This window comes from Triturus cristatus, chromosome 7, assembly GCF_964204655.1.
Source record: "Triturus cristatus chromosome 7, aTriCri1.1, whole genome shotgun sequence".
In the NCBI taxonomy this organism is placed as follows: domain Eukaryota; kingdom Metazoa; phylum Chordata; class Amphibia; order Caudata; family Salamandridae; genus Triturus; species Triturus cristatus.
This window is the reverse complement of record NC_140590.1, coordinates 1,230,309,894-1,230,329,940: the sequence shown is the minus strand read 5'-3', so window position 1 is coordinate 1,230,329,940 and position 20,047 is coordinate 1,230,309,894. Positions and strand designations below refer to the sequence as shown.

The window sequence follows — 20,047 nt, the reverse complement described above, 5'->3', positions numbered from 1 at the left end:
CAGTTGAGAGAAATCAATGTTTGAGTTTAAAGACTCATGGAAAATGTAGTCTTTTGAGTTATTGGTCATGGTCCTTTTGGCTGCTGAGCTAAAATAAATAAAGAGTAATGCATAATCTGAGCCTCTGGTCCTGACCTAGAATTGTTAGGCACTAGCTCCTAACTCTTATTTCTAAATATTGTTGTAGGAATAGATTTAATAGCTCTTAGATACTTCTGATATATTTTCCCTATTTCTTTTTACCTCCCTTAAAATAAAAATACAGGTTCTGTTCAGGTTGGCTCAAATACATCGAAACTGGCCAGGTTGTAGCCTTACTCGAAGCCAGACTGACTGATAGGCCAGTCTTGCCAAGTCATTAAGGTTTGGAGTTGAGGCTTTCATAGCCCAGTAGGTGAACTGTTTGGGTGCTGGGTACAACATCAGAAGAGTAGTAATTGTACTCATTAAAAGGAGTATATAACGTGATCTGGTCCGTCTAGTAAAATTGTAGAGATTTACGTCCGTTTCTCATTTCCTATCCTTAAAAACGTGGAGTCCTGATTAGCAGTATCTCAGGGTGATTTTAAATGAATTCATGCAACTTTGTGGGAAGGTTTTCAGTCTCCCTGTGTTCTAGTTAGACCATGTGTATACCTGTTGGATGGCTCCCACCTAATGTTTTTCATCAACTGGAAGCCAGTGAACTTTAGGTAACTCCCAGGTTTTACTTTCCTCTTCTGCCTAGATTTAGAATGCATGTTTCATTTTATATTTTCATCTGACACTGTGGTTGTTACTTGGATAGTCATGCAAGAGCTCCCTATGCTCTGACCTTAAGTTGACAAATACTAACATGTTTGCCATTAAGGGAGTAGCTCACTGGGGTGATTGGTAACCATTTCTTTTTGGCGGTACTCACGCAAGTCATTTGGGAACAAAACCCATCTGGCCACCATACCTTTTAATCTGCCCACCCCTGGCTTTTAGTGTAGAGACCTGATAATTAAAGGAAGGCTGTGTGAAGTAACAATAGGATCCTAGTTCTGTCACTCATCCAGTGTAAAAAATATATATATATATATATATATATATATATATATATATATATATATATATATATATATATATATATATATACTATTATTGTAATACCCTCTCTAATTGTACCTGAAAAAATGTATTTGCCATTTAACTATACTGCCAAACCTTTGATCTGTTTTAGGTGTTCACGTTTGAAGTGGACCAGGAGCTGTTGGGAGCCGTGCAGCAGAGTCCTTCAGATCTGGAAAATATCCCTGGGATCCAGAATTCAGACCTAAAACATGATGGTAAGGATTGGTGTAAATGTTGCCCATTGACTTCACAAACCGCTGTGGTCCTGGAAGAGGTTGGAAAAATTATTTAACAAATCTGAGTGTGGTGGTAACTTTTGGAGCACAACAATATGGATATGAAGGGAATGAAAATAACTCTCCCATTTGCTTATTGAAAGCATAAAATGAAGTACATCAGTAATGAAATGGTGCTGGCATATTGGTGCATTTAATTTGGGTGGGTAAAACCAGACTTTTTTCCTTCCAACTCTTGGCGTCATGGCTTTCATGATGCCCTATATATTTCAGAACATGCATATTTCCTGTAGGATTCAGGCTTTGTAGACCCTGCACAGGCAAGAGGTCTTCAGGCTCGCAGCTCGTGACACAATGTGACACTTTTGCATCGGCCTTTCAAGCACTGTAGATTTGCTTCTCCCTGACAGAAGGACCAGGTTCGGCAGCGTAAAAAATCATCTTTGCACCATTTGCATTCTCAAGTGCAGTCTTTAGTGCTAAAGTAATCAACACATGCTGTCTTTGTGAAGCTAAAGCCACCCTTTTTGGTATCTATTTATCTTGCTGGTACTTTCTCTAAAGTCTTTTTTTAAAATGGTCTCTAAACTAGTGCTTCCCAGACGTTTAAGAACCGAACTTTCAACGGAAATCTTGTTCAGGAGAGCATTAAAGACATGGCTTTTCGGCCTGCCCTAGAGGCTATGGTCTATTCTGGTCTCTTCACCCCTCCGGTAGGATGCTAGCGCCGGGACACTCCTGTCAGAGGTAGCTGCACGCTCTACAAGCTTCAATAATAATAATGGTAAACGTTCACGGTCCACCTAGCTTTAATGGATAGGAGTTGTGTGGATTTTCTTTTCTGTAATAGCATTGTAAACGTAATACCTTGAACACGCCCTTCAAATACAGTGCAGTGGTCAATAGAATGATGTGCCCATAAAAGGGAGCTGGAACCATTTTCGGAGTTAGGTGCAGGCCTGTGGCATCTTTTCACTAGAATCACAAGGCTTCTGAACAATCTTGGTGTGGAGACTGTATATCTGTGTCTATATATATCTATATATCTCTCTACTGGTAGTCGCCAGTAGATAGTTATAGTTGGGACCTAGTTTCCATAGAAAAAGCATAATTTCCCAATAACTTTGGCACCGGTTGCCGAATCTTCGTGAAATTTTCAAAACTAGTGGCCCGCTCCGGTCAGCTCCTATCCTGACAGTTTCGGAGTGATTTGCCAAGTGGGGGATAAGAAAAAAGGGGGGGGGTCCCAAAATGTGTGTTCCCCATGTAAATTCCCATAGGAAAGTTTAGACAAGACTACAGCCCGAACTGCTGAACGGAATTACACCAAATTTGGCAAAAAGGTAGAGCTTGGTTCATAAAGTGGTTATTTATTTTTATTCTTTTTATGGTGTCCATCCGTTCAGTAGTTTTCGAGATATTAAAGGAAAAAAAATCTCTATCTGGGTGGGACCTAACTAAATGAGCACAAGCTTGGCTCTAATTGGCTGCCAACACTTCAATCCAAGAAGTGTTGGCAGCCATCTTGGTGCAATGCATTTTAGGTCTCGCCTAGCGATGCAGCTCATGTACTGTTCACTACACAAACACCACTGCACTGCCCTAAACACCACCCCCAGCACGACCCCCTACACTGCCCGAACACCACTGCACTAAACCCTGAAACACCACCCCAGCACGACCCCTACACTACCCGAACACCACTGCACTGCCTTAAACCCTGAAACACGACCCCCTACATTCCCCTAAACCCTGAAACTCCACCCCTACACTGCCTGAACACCACTGCCCTAAACCCTGAAACCCCAGCACGACCCCCTACACTGCCCAAACACCACTGCACTACCCTAAAACACTACCCCCAGCACGACCCTCTACACTACCCAAACACCACGGCACTACCCTAAACCCTAAAACACTACCCCAGCACGACCCCCACCACTGCACTACCCTAAATCTACCCCAAACATGACCCCCTACAAAAAAACCACTGCACTACCCTAAAACACTACCCCCTGCACTACACCACTGCACTACCCTACCCTAAATCCTAAAACACTACCCCCAGCATGACCCCTACACTACCGAAACACCACTGCACTACCCTAAACCCTCAAAGTAACCACCCCATGCCCAATTCCCCCTTACCTCTCACTCCTCGTGGTTCCTGCTTCATGTAGTCTCTGAGGGGCGGTGCACGCTGTTGTGAGGAAACTGAACAGCCGGTTTCCTTACAATGATGTGGATCGTCTACATTTTTTTAGAACTCATGGTCCTGTAGCATAAATACCTTTACAACAAAATTTGTTGAAAGGCATGTGTGTTAAATGACCATGCGTTCTAAAAAAAAAATAAGCGTAGTAATGTCTTCGCGATGTACAATGCATGCGTGGTAATGCATGCGTTGTAATGGTATCGCAAAGTAAAAAGTTGTTGAAACGGCTGTTTACTGATCGAAGCTGGCCCCTGTTCTTCAGTGATTTCTTTATTTGATAAATTAGGAGGAAGGAATATTTTTTTACCGAAAAGTGCTTGTCACTTCGCTGCCCCGCCGGTGCACACGACTGGGCACCCCACCTTATGTGCCATCTGCAGGGCCTCTGCCCTCGGATCACTGGTTTCGGTTTCTGGAGTGACATCAAACAGTTGCTCCCAAAGGACTAGCCCGAAAACTTAGGTGAATATCCCCCAAACCAGCATTCCGCAGAAATTCTTTCCTTGCTCTCCCACGACGACGGTTATGATAGCATGGCTCCGCTCATGACACCGTATGACGTCGTAGGAGCCATAAGAGGACCTCGTCGGCGTGCTGATGTCGGTTCCACCCATTTTGTCCGTGCCACCGAGGTAAACGGGTGGACCGACACATTTTCACATGTATACATAGTATACTTATATTAAGCATAACCAATAAAGGCATAAAGAAATAGCAAAAGGTAAAGCATTTCTCACTATTAAAATATAAGCATGATAAGACATATTAAAAAAATTCATGCCAAACAGTAAAAGACAGCGAACAAACTCGCACACGCCTCTAGCCCAATCTTCAAAAATAGCCTACTAAAAATAGACTACAAAATGAAGAACTGTGTAAGGAACTCGAAATGGTAATCCCTCTGGGCCAACAGCAAGGTCAAATACAATGGTCAATGCCTAGTCTTTGACGCATGGATAGTCATCTCGCACCCAGTTCAGCTAGAGGAAGGTGGCCAACCCAGCACATTCGATACATTGGAAGATAGACACAAACCCCTGGCAATGGAGTTCTAAAATTGCCTAAAAATCAAAACCGCCCTAACAAAAGCCAAACGTTCGCCAGTCATCCCATCAATCATGCAGTATGACAATCAATAGAATAGGTCATCAAGTATCCCATCTCTACAAACTACTCCGCCCAAACTCCACCAAACTTAACAACAAAACGTCTAACTACTGGGTAAAACAGAACCATACCCTACTCAAGCAGGAGCTAGCTCTCCACTGGGCCTCCCCCTCACGTAATAAAATTACGCTAACACTATCGCAAACAAAATTCTGGCTACTCCAAGACCTTCTGGAACCCCGCTCGGTTGGCCTCGTTAGGCCTCCGAGAGAACGACCTGTGCTGGAACTACAGCAGTGAAAAAGGTGATCTAGCACACCTAATCTTCTACTGACAAACTCAGTTCTGGGAGGAAATATTTGACTTCATAAAAAGGACGCTGGTGTGTACACGAAGTCCAGAATTCTCCTCCCTCACCACCGCATTCATAACCACACGACTCCCTGCACAGAAGGACAGGGACCTTCTAGACCTACTATTGACTGCAGCAGTTAAATTGGTTCTGTCCAACTGGAAGGATACTGCTAGGACATCATACAAATACTGGTTTAACTGAGTGACATACCTCCGAGGCGCAGATAGCACTGCCCTGCAAATCTCGCCCTGGAGACCAGCTACTAGGGGATGTGGAAGTTGCTAGACAGGCTCCTGGACTCCTATGAGCCCCCGTGGGTCCACCGGGGACCCCCTTCCCGGGGGGAGATCGTCCCCCACACAGTGATACTTCCCCAGACTAGGCTCATACCAAGTGAACACTTCTTGTACCCTACCTCTACTCTCTCTCCTTTCTTCTCTCTTCTTGCTATTCTGTCTCTAATTTTTCCAGCTAGACAATGCAGAGGGGACCAGCTGGATGTGTACAAAACAGTATCCTTTAATTTCAGCAATACCAACTACGTTTATCTGGAAACCCTTAACGAAAATGTACTTGTTTTGTAAAAAATAATAAATACTTTGCAATTTTAAAAAATGCATCTTTTTGGTAGAAACAGGTGGGCAATGGGGTGGCGGGTGGGTCAGTGAGGAATCCACAGGCAGATACTGTATCCACCAGAAAAAGCGTTACCAAAGGTAAGTAACTTGCCCTTCTGACGGATACTTCTGCCTGTTGATTCCTCACCTTTTGAATAGAATCCTCAATCCGTACCTCACCCGGAGGATGGTGTCCACCTGACTAGACCAAAAAATCTTGCAAAACAGATCGAGCAAAATGGCCATCACTCCTAACTTCTGAATCCAATAATAATCGAATAATTTTTTGTCTAAATTATATTGAAAATACTTTAAAAATACTTTTATTAATAAATTTAGGCAAACACTTAAAGGAAAACTTTTATAATTAATTTAAAGATATTTCATACTTTACAAATTATGCTGAATTCGCGACCCCAGTGCGACTTTTCAAAATGGCTACCGGAATGCGTGCAGCCATCGTGTAGGGTGCGTGACTTATGTACAATTTAAAAAAATCAAGAATTAAAAGTTTTCCTAACCAAAAATTGTCTGTCTGTCATCCTACTTGATCCTGGTTTATATACATCATATTGCCCAATTTAGACAATTTACACAATTCATAATAGCACCCAAGTGGGGGCAAGTAATCACTATTTGTCTACAAATAAAGTGTATATATATATATATATATATATATATATAGGATTGAGGTGCATTAGACTTAGAAATTTTCATTAAAAAAAACCTTTGAAATTCACTGGAAAAACCATAGGTTTCAGGCCCGTTTATAGTTAGAAATTAGCATTTTTAAAAACCTTTGAAATTAACTGAAACCACAGGTTTCAGGAACGTTATTTATAGATGGACATTTCACTCGTACAAAACCATAGAAATTCCGGCGTTATAGTTAGTTCAGCTAACTAGAACTCGCGCCCCCGCAATGCACTGCTAATGACGTCACACATTACATCATTCATGACATGGTCAGTGACATCACTGATTACATCATCCACGTGAAAATCTGATGCACCTCCCCACACCTGAATAGACCTTTGATACACCCACTCTAAAATGCAGACTACCTTTTTCGAAAAAATAGACACATCCATACCAGTTACTAAATACGCACTGGCTGATTCCTAGGTCTTCACACGCAGGTGCGCTCCTTCACGCAGGCACGCTCCTTCACGCAGGCACTCATTCACACAACACTATCATATTCATACACCTATACAGACACTCACACACTGCCACATATCCAGAGTTACTCACACACTTAGTCATGTAAAGAATCAATCATACTTCCATTAACTCACCTATACAGACACAACCTCACTTATTCATACAGATACTAACACATAATTACTCTTATAGAATCACTGATACAAATAAACACTCATCCATGCAACCACTCTCAATTACTGACTCACATAGTTATTTACACCATCACTCACATATACTGCCTTTTACATATGTAGTTACTTGCACATGTACCATTGAGACATCCATTCACTCACCAACACACCCATACACACACTCACCCACATGCACTCTTGAACCCATACACCCAGTGAATCAACCATTCACACATCTATGCAGTCACACTCAGGCAGCCATACAAATACTCAGGCAAGGAATCAATAACACTTCTAGACACACATGCAACTACTCGCCAACCCCTGCAGCAGCTTACACAACAGACAAACTGATAGACTTTCACACAGTTTAGACACTAACCCATGCATTCAGTAAGACCTATTTAATCACTCACATACAGTCTGTCACGTACCTACTAAATCCTCCATACAGACACGTATACACCCACTCATTCCTCAATACAGCTTGGTGTATGTATACGTGTGTGTATATGTGTGTATATATATATTCACTGAAAAAACCATAGGTTTCACACATGTTATAGTTAGCGGAAATTTTACTGATAAAAAACCAATGAAATTGCCCCGTTATAGTTAGTGCTGGCAACTATAACTCACGCGACCGCAATCCTCTGCTGATGCTAATACTGTATTTAGACACTTATTTGCCCATGTCTTCTTCCATACATTTTTAGCTATACATATATTACAAATATTTTTTTTTATAAAGACACATATGTCATCAGCAGAAGATTGCGGTCGCGTGAGTTATAGTTGCCAGCACTAACTATAACGGGGCAATTTCATTGGTTTTTTATCAGTAAAATTTCCGCTAACTATAACATGTGTGAAACCTATGGTTTTTTCAGTGAATTTGCAAGGTTTTTTAAATGCTAATTCCTAACTATAACGTGTGTGAAACCTATGGTTTTTTCAGTGAATTTGTACGGTTTTTTAAATGCTAAGTTACTTTACGCCATTCGAGGCGTGCGCGCCCACTTAACGCAGTTCGTTCCGTGCACCAAAAGCACAGGGGGTGGGGTCAATGTGGATAGTGTTTTTTTATTTCGATTTTATAATTTCATGTTGCCAAAATTTAATTTTTTTTCAGAAGTAATAAGCCATGTACATTTGGTGGCCTGCAGCCACCAAAAGCACAGGGGGTGGGGTAAGTGTGATAGTGTTTTTTTTTATTTCTATTTTTTAACCGTACGCGTACGGTAAGCGTACGGTAAGCGTACTCGGCGAAATTGCCGAAAAAAAATAACACTGTTTTTGCTCTTGGGGGATGTTTGGGGACTCCCTCAACATGACTATGTGGGAGGGAGTTGTCAAAACAGCTCCGTAACATGTTTTTGGGCATCATGTTTGATAAATAACACTCAGTGCGAGAGACAAAATGGCGGACGCCGCTTCCTGGTTTCGGCCGATTCGAATGTTTACTAAGATCTAAGAGCCAATCAGAATCGCGCTCGCGCATGCCACCGTACGCGTACGGTAAGCGTACGGTAAGCGTACCGTAAGCGGGCTCAGATATATATATTGATTTAAAGGCTATTTTCTCAGAATCTACTGAACAGATTTACACCAAACCTACAAAAGGCACTTCCTTGACCTAGGGACTACCTCTCTGCCAAATTTCTAGTAATTCTGTTCAGCCGTTCGGGCTGTAGCTCGTTCTAAAGGTCCTATGGAAAAATGCATGGGAATAACGCGTTTTGGGACCCCCCTTTTATCTCAGCCCCCGCTTGACGAATCCCCCCGAGACTTTCAGGGTAGGAGCGGAGCGTAGCGCCCCACCTATTTTGAGAAATTCGCGAGGATTCATCGACCGGCGCCAAAGTTATTCAAAATAGAATGTTGCGGATTTCCTATGGAAAAGGGGTCCTAACTATAACTACCTACTGGCGACCGCCAGTAGGTAATAAAAAAAAAAAATATATATATATATATATATATATATATATATATATATATATATATATATATATATATATATATATATATATATATATATATATAATCTATATCTTTACAGAAACTGCCACTGGGTGATGTAATCAGCAGTGCATTGCAGGGGCACAAGTTATAGTTAGCTGAACTAACTATAACACTGGAATTTCTATGGTTTTGTATGAGTGAAATGTCCAACTAACTACAATGTTCCTGAAACCTATGGTTTCTTCAGTTAATATAAATATATTGCTCGACATCCACAAGAGAGACGCACTCCAATGTTGCAAAATATTTTTTTAATTTAATCCAAAGTTTCAAGTGCACAAACACTGCAGCCAAAGTACTTTTTTGGGTGCTGCTTTTGCTGAACTGTTTGTTCAGTTTAAACTTATGAATTAATAAAGAAATCCTATTCTTGCAACATTGGAATGCGATCTCTTGTGGATGTGGAGGAGTGATTTGCTTAGTGGATGGGTTCCTCATCTGGACGTGCAACACTGCTGTCCAGGCTCATGTATATGAAGGTATATTTTCACTGAACAAATGTTACAAGGACTTTATAGTTGGTCCCAGATTTCACACATACAAAACCAGAGAAATTCTGCAGTTACCTGAGGTAACTAAAACTTGCGCCCCCCCCTAATGCACTGTTTATGACCTCACATTTTGTATCACTCATGACCTGGTCGGTGAGATCACTGACATAGTGATTTTTAAGTGTTTTCTAAAGGTTTTTGTGTTATATCTATATACTTGGGTACCACAAGCTAAATTAGTATACTTTGTGTACTACCGAGTGATTCCTTTTTTTAAATAGTTGGGTGTCAGAATGTACAGGTGTGTGTGCGTGCTTGTATGGCTGTATAAGTGGGTGTCCGAGTAGCTATCTGGGTGACTGAGTGGCTGTATCGGTGAGTGGCTTTGGCTCAGTGATTGGCTGTATGTGTGAGTGGGTCTCTAGCTGGCTGTGAGTGACTGGATTTAGAAGTGGCTGTAAGGGAGAGTCAGTGGCTGTTTGATTGTGAATTGGTGTCTGTGGGATTGTATGGAAGAGTGAGTGGCTGTGTTAGTGGTTGTATGGATGTGTGGAGTGGGTATACATGTGATTGTGTGGGTGGTTGTATGGGTGAGTGAGGGCCCAAGAGGCTGTGTGGGTGGGTAAATGGGTGTGTGAGTGACTGTATGGGTGAATGACTAGTTGTATAATATAGTTGTGAGTGGCTCCATGGATAAGTGAGTGAGTGGTTGTGTAAGTACTTGTATGGTTCTGTGAATGGATATGTGAGTGTGTGGGGCTGTGAGTGGGCGTTTGAGAGGTTGTATAAGGGTGCAAGTGGGTTTATGCATTGTCATCAGTAATGTCACTGACCATGTAATGAGTGTAATATGAGGTCATAAACAGTGCATTGCCCCCTTTCTCAACCACTCTGCGAACGCACCTCCTGGCGCACTGCTGGTTTGGGGATCAAGTCTAGGGGTGAGCGAGCAACTCTCTGCTGGAAGAGCAGAGAATACTGTTGTGGGAAACTGGATCATGTTGTAGTACCCCCCCCCCCCACACACACACTTTTTGCTCAGTTTCTGATGCAACTTTGACTGGGTTCTCAGTACCATTGTTCTTTCCCTAAAAACTGTCCATAATTGGAAAAACTTCAACAACCCCTTTAAGTACTTAGTAAATGGTACGTACCCCTGGTATGTAGGGCATTGGGACTGAAGAGGGTCCACAAGGCCTGCAGCACAAATTGTGCCAACCTAGTGACCCCTCAACAAAACTATGCAAACTGCCATTGCAGGTTGCGTGTCTTGGTGCAGAGAACTGAAGTCTGCATCCTACACAGCCCTGTGTCATGCCCCCATACATTGAATGAGTTATAGGTAAGATGACCCTACTGCAGGCCTTGTAGTCTTAAGGCAGAGTGCACTATATCCCATGTGTGGGCATATTTGCATGAGCAGATAGGCCCCTGCAATATCTGAGCCGTTACTGAGTATTGTAAGTGTATAGGGAAGCCGTAGAGTACATGGGCTGGATACTTATCACAAGTTTCCTAGCTCCATGATGGCTGCACTGAACCCTAATATTTTAGGTAGCAAACATCTCTTCATAAATCCACACTGATGCCAGTGTTGGATTTATTAATACGTGCACACAGGAGACCTTTTAGAGGGCCCCATGAAAACCTACCAAGCACTGGTGTGGTCTCTGACTAGTCTTGGACAGCCTCCCACCACCAGACATGTTTCTGAGCTCACTGGGTGAGAGCTAGCACTCTGAGGCTAGGAACAAAGCCTGCTCAGGACGGAGGTGCTTCACACCTCCCCCAGGCCAGGATAGCTTTCCAGGGTGGGAGGATTCAAAGGCAATGCTGCCTTTGAAATGCAAACCAGGCAACTCCAGTTAAGGGAGGATGCCACCCCCCCTGTCCTGCTCCACATTTGGCTGGAGTACATGCAGGAAAATTAGTAACATTAGGAGGTAGGTCCATATTCAGCCAGTACCACCTCAGAGGTGGGGCAGGTGATGTGGAGCCCACTTATAATTTCCCTCCATCTTGGTTTGACGGAGAATTGGCGGTCAGGGTAGTGACCCTTCCCACATGAAGTGGTCACTTAGAGGGGGTAGACACACTAATGGTAGGTAACCCATTGGCTACTATCTGTCACTCTCCAACTCCCCTTAATTTAGTATTTGGGTGGCATCCCTGGACCCTGAACATACATTTGATGAACACCAAGAAAAGGACATAAAAGATCTGCTGACCCAAAAGACTGAATCCCTGCTGCAGAAAATTAGCACCAAACCCTTTCTGCTGCTTTAGGGACTTGACAATCGTGGTGTGCTGCCTCTTGAAACTTTGAGGCCTCCAAGAACACCAGACAACATCCAGCCTGTGCCAAATCACCAAAGCACTGCCTTGGAGTAGAGGTACTACTCTCCTGCAATCTACAGCCACTGAACCAGCAGAACCGGGTTTCCCCATTTGCTGTTCCCCGGTGACTCGAACGCGGCACCTGAACCAAGTCATACACCAACCTTGGAGGATCATATCAGTCTTCCCTCCAAGTTTGGAAACACCAGGATCTACTAGAGCCGTTCCGCACCAATACACTGGGTACCGAACCCTTGGCAGCATTCACAAAGACTAAGGGTCCAATCTGGAATCAAACTGCCCAAGAAGCAAGATCCTGTTGAGGGATGTCGAGACACCTGAGAACCACTTTGCAAGTGGCCCAGCTGCCCTGGAATTGGTGCTCCAACCTTCCTGCCCAATAGGAAATCTTGACATGTGCGGTCTGGATGACCGATCTGCTCTGCACCCAGCCTGCCTGGCCTGGGTACTGATTAACCAACAGTGGGTTCCCTCTGATTTACCCTTAAAGTCTCCTTGTGCAGTGTGTTTTCAGCTGGTCCCCTTCGTAGCACACCAGCTACCACTGACTTCCGCACCCTACTCCCGGCCAAATCCAGGATACTCCTGAGAAACTGCTGGTGGAACATTGTGCCTGCCTTTGCTACTTGCCTAAATCCCGAAGGTGAACCTCTAAATACAACTTTTTTTAATGTGTATATTTCTATTTTCTCCCATTTGACTTCAAAGGTGTGTAATTGTGCACAAGTGATTTATTTAGCAAACTTAAATTCATACCTAAAGTACTTGCTATAGAATGAAGTTCTTAGTATGAAAAATTACTTAAAAATCAGTGTTTTTATAAATTTGTCCCAGATTTGTTCTCGCGTCTCATTTATTGCCTGAGTACAATAAAGGCTTAGCACCATCCTTTGAGCCTAGCTGCTCGCCCACACTACCACAAATAGAGCATTTGTATTTCTACTTTTGTCTTTGTATACCAAACTGGTGCCACTGGACAATGTACTTCATTTTAGTGTGCTATATAGAGCCAGCGTCCTACAACCACCCACCCCTAGTTTTCTCCATTTTAGTTTTTCTGCTAGTCTTACCTTTTTTTTTATTCTGCCTTCCTGCTAGTTTTTGACCTGCGTTCTGGCTCTTTCTGCTATCCTGACCTTTATTTTGCCACTCGTATTACCCCATACACCCCCCATCCACTCCCAGGACCACTGGTGATTCTCCAGGCCCCCATGATCCCAGCCGGTTCCCTGCCTCCTGTGGGAACCGGCATTGCTCTCACACTGGGAACAGCTAAGTGTGCAGCTTCCTGTCTGCCAGAGCAGTCCTTTCTTCTGTTTCGCTATAATTTAAGATTGGTAAACATGATTGCTTTGAGGGGGATAGGCTATAGTACATAGGTTATAGTCCCATAACCTATGTTACGTCTGAAAGTGGAGGTTTTCTCATGATGTGCTCTAAAGTGTTCATTACCAACATAGTTGGAGACAAATGTGTCCTTGATGGGATTGTCGCATTGTGCATTTGTCATTTACAGCGAAGATGTAGCACAGCCCAAGTAGGTTAGTTATGTAGAGCATAACATCTGATTTACTTGGACCGAAGCAGGTTGATCTGTTTGATACTAAAGTTTGTTATAATTTATGTGTCAAAGGCATTGTCATTGCAATCTTACAGCTGAAGTTTACCCACTATACAGATTGTTCAGAATGAAGCATTATCTCAAATCCTGTGCCTGCGACAGGAGTCGTAGCCAACCAGATATTGCTTTCTTCACCCTTCCAGACAGGGCTGTTGACCTGAATGTAGTGAGAAAGCAGATAAAAAGGGGCACCCCTTTGAACAGTTGTTCAACCATTTTGCACCACTTTCAGAAGTGTATTCTTGTCTTTCCCTTTCTGTAATACATCTTGCCTTCAGCTCCCTTTTGAAACCTGAGAAACTGTGTGCATGTGCAGAGAACTTTATCTTTGTGCTCCAGCCGGTATGAGTTATCTGCACCTGAACCACAGGCTTATGTGCATTTGAGCTGGCACCAACTGTCTGGGTGCTGACTGTGCATTCTGATGCGCTATATTTAAATAATGGGGAAATTCCACAGCTTGAAATGTATTGCGAAAGACAATGAATTATGTGAGCTGGCTGTAGCCAACAGAACTTGTTCAAAGAGCCTGGCTTCACATCTCAGTTCGAACTTCCCAAAAACTGTCTACACAACTGTGACTGTCTCTCTTTTACAGTACCAGATTTGTGCGTTGACAAACTGGGGGCTTGTCTGGGATCCATCAAGTCAATCCAGATGGACACAAGTGTCATGGTCAAAGGGGCCAGTAGAGGAACTGTTGGAAAGGGCCCTTTTAGCAGGGTTATCCCCTAACTTTTTGCTTCTTTCTCCTATTTTTTTTCCTGACCAGCTGTTTTAGAACTCTGTGCACTTTACCACTACTACAGTGTTAAAGTGCATATACTGTTGTAAATTGTTATGGATTGGTGTTTCCATGATTGGCATATTTGATTTAGTAGTCAGTCCCTAGTAAAGTGCACTGTGTGCGCCAGGGCCTGTAAATCACATGCTACTAGTGGGCCTGCAGCACTGATTGTGCCACCCACATGAGTAGCCCTGAAAATGTAACCCAGACCTGCCACTGCCGGGAATGCAAGCAGTTTGTAACTGACATGTCGTCTTGGCAAGTGCACCCACTTGCCAGGCCCTAACCTTCCCTTTCCTTACATACGAGTCATCCCTATGGTAGGCCCCAGGTACCCCTGTGGGCAGTGTGCTGTGTATGTGAAAGGTATGATATGCCCTGATGTGTGGCATGTCCTGATAGTGAAATACTGCCAATTTAGTTTTTCACTATTGTAAGGCTATCTACCCCATAGGATAGAATGGGAGTTAATTTGTAATATCTAATAAATATAACTTTGCATTGGGAGCAAATTGGAAGATAACGTTTAGTATGCCTGAACTCCATGTTAAAATGCATCTTTTAGTGGGGGTGATTTTTAAATTCTATCTCTAAAAATACCACTTTTAGAAAGTAGGTATTTTCTTGCATAGCCATCCAGTGTGCCGCTGCAAGGATGTGTATTGACTGTCTGGCTTTGGAGTGACAGGGACTGGGGATACGCAGTGGCTCGAGTCTGGATAAGTCCAAACTGGGCTGAATAGACCTGGGCTGCATTTAGAGTAGTGGGAGGAGATTTTCTTGCTCTTGAATGGGCCTAGTCTGCTGCAGACAATGCGGTTTGCGCCTCCTGCTGGGCAGCTGCATGGACAGGAAAGAACTGGTTCTGGCTGGGCACAGGGCTTCTCTGCCTGAGAACAAAGGAATTTTGGGTACAAGTACTGGGGCCCAGACCACTCCACTTTAGAATAATTTTGGAACCAAGAAGATTGCCAAAAAGAAGAGCTGGAAAAGCTGTGAGGAGGGACTACCACTTTGCTGTGTGCTTTGCTGTGTTGTCACGCAGTGGCTGCTTCTGTCTTTGACAGTGAAAGGACTGGACTCGACTATCTGTGATTTCTGTTTGTGAGTTTCTCCAAGGGCTTGATGTAGAGCTTGCCCTCTGTTCAAGACTTCTCAGGAACAGCAAAGACTTCAAGTTCATCTGTTGCCAGCACTGGGGACTGTTTTGTGCTGCAACGGAAGAAAAAGCAACCCAAGAGCTGCTTACTCTGTGTACTGAAGGCACCGCATAGGGCACCGCCACACTTTGCACCACAACCCTGGTCCCACCAACGAGGCCACTCTACGCTGCCACTGAGCCGCGGCTTGCACCACAGCCTGTGGGCACCGCACTCAATACCGCCTCTCTTCACACGACCGCCCTAGAATCCCTGACCCCGCTGCTCCACGCCGTCATAGATGCCGCTGCTTGAACAGCAATTCGAGAGCACCACTAGTGTTACGATGCACCGTCGTCCTCCCGCACCACAGCCTTGGCCTGCCGGCGCATTTGACTCGCGTTTGTCAGCCGACAACAGCCCTTCAATGATGACAACGCTGCTTGCACTGTGACCTGCCAGCACCATGACAAGCACAGCATCGCTTTGCACCGCAGCCCTGGTCTCACTGGCACTGCTGGACGACCGTCACCAAGCAGTTTTCTGCACTGCGAACTGATGGCACCACACCCTGTACCACTGCACTTCACACTGCAGCCCTGACGCATGCCGGTGCTCACAACTTCAACCGCGAGAAGTTTGATCTGCAATGTGTGACCTCAAGGGTCCGGCTACTCCTGCACTGACCTTTGGAACTGACTCCTGCGGACACCGGATCTTTGGGGCTCATCGAGAGGTCGCCGACGCCTTGCATTTCTAAAGGGATTGTTTTGCGGGTCTTCCCAACACCGTAGCTGGCCCACAACACAGCCAGAACTGTTTGGATTTGTTGTTCACGACATCGTAATAGCTCCGTCTGGGGCTATCAACTTCAAGGAACTGTATTTCAAGTCTATTTTGACTATTGAAGATTTCTAAGCACTGTATGGTAGATTATTATCGTTTTTGGTCTTGTTTGAAGTATATAAAAATTTTAGATATTTTTCAAAACTGGTGTCCTTTTTGTAGGGTTTTCACTGATGGTTATGTGCAAATGCTTTACACGCTGCCTCTGAGCTAAACCTGTCTGCTCGTGCCAAGCTACCAAGGGGGTGAACAGGGGTTATTTTAGAAGACCGAAGCCTACTAAAGAAATATTAAAGACCAAACCGGCTAAGGCTAGGGTTTTTGATAAGGTTAAATGGAAAGAAAAGGGAGAAGAAATGTCTTGACAAATATCCCTGTACCAAGAAGGTATGCTGAAGGTACAGAAAGTATTACCAACTGCTCCTTTGTAGGAGGACGACATAGTGGTCCAGGATTTTAGAATGTGTCGGCCAGGATAGACCACCTCTATATCAGCACAAAGAGTGACGAGCATTTGCAGAAAGACCTGGAAAGTGAGGATGACCACTCAAATGTCTAGGAATTTATCTGAGTAGATCCGACCAGCGTCTGAGTTTACCACCAGAGTTGTGTAACCAAAGTGGAAAATACTGTATTTCCAAGTGACTTTAACCCCTCCATGCAGCATCCGGCATTGATTTTTTAGAACCAGATTTGGATGGAATGGAAAGCTTTTAGAGGAAAGTTTCAAAATGAAGAAAATATACCCCATCACCCCCCGATCATAACAAAATATATAGGTATGTGTCCGATGGTTTTAACATCGGAATTGAAGATGTTCTGGACATTATCTAATGATTTTTAGATCTTTCTTTTGTTTTTCAAGACATTGATAAACAGAGAAGGGGAGGGGGCGATACCACTATCTTCCCTTGAGAGAAGTACCTGTGTTTGATGACAAGCTTCTATAACTCATCTACGTACCCTGGACTAAGTCAGAATTACTGTCCTTTTCCAAAGATTACCCAGATATTAGAGAAACCCTAAGGAGTGGTATGCTAGAAGTGAAGATATTGAGCATTGGGAAGATTTTTGTGATTCTTTCCCCACCCCCGGATATTTGGCTAAAGTGTAGATATGAGGACAGAACTGACCCAGAACTAAGTTGGCAAGATATACAACACACACTAAATACTAGATGCAGATACAAAGTACCTAACATATTGGGCTTACCCTCAGAATTATTGCTAAGGATACAACCTATAGTGGCTCGTGAAAGGATAAATTGGCAGAAATGGAATAGTTGTAAGCAAGGAAAAGTGTCTCCACTTCCTTTTCTAGATTATAAGATCTTTGCAGCTCATACTGGCATAGAAGTATCGCACATGGGAACTCAGCAGCATTATCAAGTTTCCAAGTTGTAAATGGTTTACAAGATCAAGAAATGCATCCATATGTATGAGCCTACCTGGGAGTTAATCCCCTTACTGAAGTTTTGACTATCGCACAATATTATGAAGAGCTGCAGGCCCATGAGGAAGCATGTAAAGATAAAACACAAAGAATTAAAGGGTAATGTGTTTTTTACAACATTTGCAAAGGGAAAGAGATGGATTCATACTATTTTGTGGTTACAGGGATGGGGATATTCAGCGCCCTTTATAGGTGTCAAGATGACCCCTTCGAAACTAGATGTCACCACTGCAAGCCTCCCGACCATTGGATAAGTGAGGGCTCTCATCTACAGGGTGGTCAGAGAGGTAGGTTAGTACAGAGAGGACGACCACAAAAAGGAGCAGGAACGGCACAAATAAACACTTAATCATATCAGGTGTATCAAAACACATATTCCTCAGATGACCTCTTTGCAGGTAATTATTTTGATAAGAAACAGATGGTCACAGTTCCATTACCAGAGTGGGGCTTTGTTGAATTGAGGGACCCGGGAGGGTATATGGAAATTGTAACTATGCCAGTGGGCCAATCATTGAGACTACCTTGCAAGAAGAAAGAATACAATTCTGGGTAGATACTGGAGCTACCAATTAATCTTTCTAAAATGGATTGATCCCACGTGCAACCCTCTCGGGGAAAGTACAACACATCTGTGGGCTTCTCAAATATACCCATAAAGTGTCCTGTTTCTGCACCTTTGACCTATACAATAGGGCCCATCACAGATACACTGCTTTGTATTAATGGACAAATGCCCATTACACTTATTAGATATAGATCTATTGAAGAAATTGCATGTTAAAATTAAATGTTCTGCTGCTGGTATTTACTTGGAATGTTCTGAACGTGCTCCTCCCCAGCAGGCATATGGAACAAGAAGAAAGACTTTTGCGAGGTTTGTTGTATGACCGGGTGTGCAAAAGTGTGGACATGCGGTAAAAACTTATGTTGGTAAAATGGATGTTGCCGCAGTACATGTTACCTTGAGGGCGGCAGCCCAATTACCCTGTACCCCACAATGCCGCTTCTTCCTCCACCCCCCCCACCCCCGGAGCTTGAGCATTTCAGAAGCTCTTGCATCATTGATTCTTAAATGCACCAATGTCACTATCTTGGGTGACCTCAGCATCCATTTTGATACTGAAGTTTTTTTATCTAGCTACTCTTGTGATGGTGGGCATTGCTGCGCTTGACATTCAGCATATCACAAACTATCCCATCCACGTCGCTGGTCATTTGTTGGATCCTGATTTCTTGAAACCTTGAAATTCAGACTAACCAGCCTATTCCTCTGCCATGATTTGAAGACTTTGCAGTCCTGTTCTCTCTTCCTCTGCTTTTCCATGGGCTTGTACTTGAAATTGCCAGAAGTTTCAGCCTGGATGAGCCTCCGTTCTCTGAAATCTAACGGAAACCAGACCAAGGTTTTGCTAGTGGGCAATCACCCCATCTCTGTGATCCTCTTTGGCCTTCTACAATGGGTAGTCCCCCCCCCCCCCCCCCCCCCCCCCCCAGTTCAGGTGTTGAAAAGACTGGGAGTATGGCTAGACGACAAGCTGGCAATGCATCGCCAGACCATTAAGGTGGCTGCCACGTGCTCTGGCATTCATAAATTATTAAAGAAACCTTGGCATACCTTCCAGTCTCTGCTCAACGAACAATAGTCCAGGCTCTAGTGATTTCCAGACTGGACTACGGCAGTGTTTTAGATCTGTGTGTTGCAAAATCCTGGCTCAAATGGCTCCAAATTGTTCAAAATGTGGCAGAGGACAGTTTAAGGCCTTTTGCTACATGCCCAAGTGCTTTGCTAACACTGGGCTGATATATCTGAGACCATTGGTGTCTGGATACATTCCAAAACATGCACTTCGTTCAAGCCATCAGGACCTGGCAGAGGTTCCTAGCTCTAGTGAGTCCTGCTACAGTGGCCAGGCATTTGCTCATCTCTGCCCTAAGCTGTAGAATGACATTGAGAGCCTACAAATCACTCCTAGCTTTTCTGAAGCAGCTTAAAACTTGGCTGTTTCCATCAAATCCATCAAATCAAAGATTTCTTTATTCGACCTTCCGAAGACAGGTCATAAAAGATGCAGAAGCAAATAAAATGTTAACCTCTCATAAAAATATACCAACAATATAAAATTCATTAACTCTAATCATCGGATTTTAATCACGGCTAAAGTGACAATGCATATATAATAACTGAATAAATAGCATTGAAATAATTTTAACAACCAATGAATAGTAATAAAATCGATCATAAAATAAGTGTAGATTAAAACACTCAGATCCCATCAACCCATCCTTGTCATCTGGGGCGTATTAAATTCATTCTATGGCGCATGATGTACTGCAGCAAATTAGAGACAGTGTATACCAGCCCCACC

At 43.5% G+C, this 20,047-nt stretch overlaps 1 protein-coding gene across 4 annotated transcripts in view; it reads left to right on the top strand.

The window, feature by feature from the left end:
• LOC146811683 (E3 ubiquitin-protein ligase TRIM69-like) overlaps positions 1–20,047 on the top strand; it is a 174,807-nt gene that overhangs the window by 36,182 nt on the left and 118,578 nt on the right. For all 4 annotated transcript variants that reach the window (XM_085618664.1, XM_085618663.1, XM_085618662.1 and 1 more), the window contains exon 2: positions 1,205–1,310. In XM_085618664.1, coding sequence (XP_085474790.1) covers positions 1,205–1,310 — 106 coding nt within the window. The remainder of the gene's footprint in view (positions 1–1,204; positions 1,311–20,047) is intronic.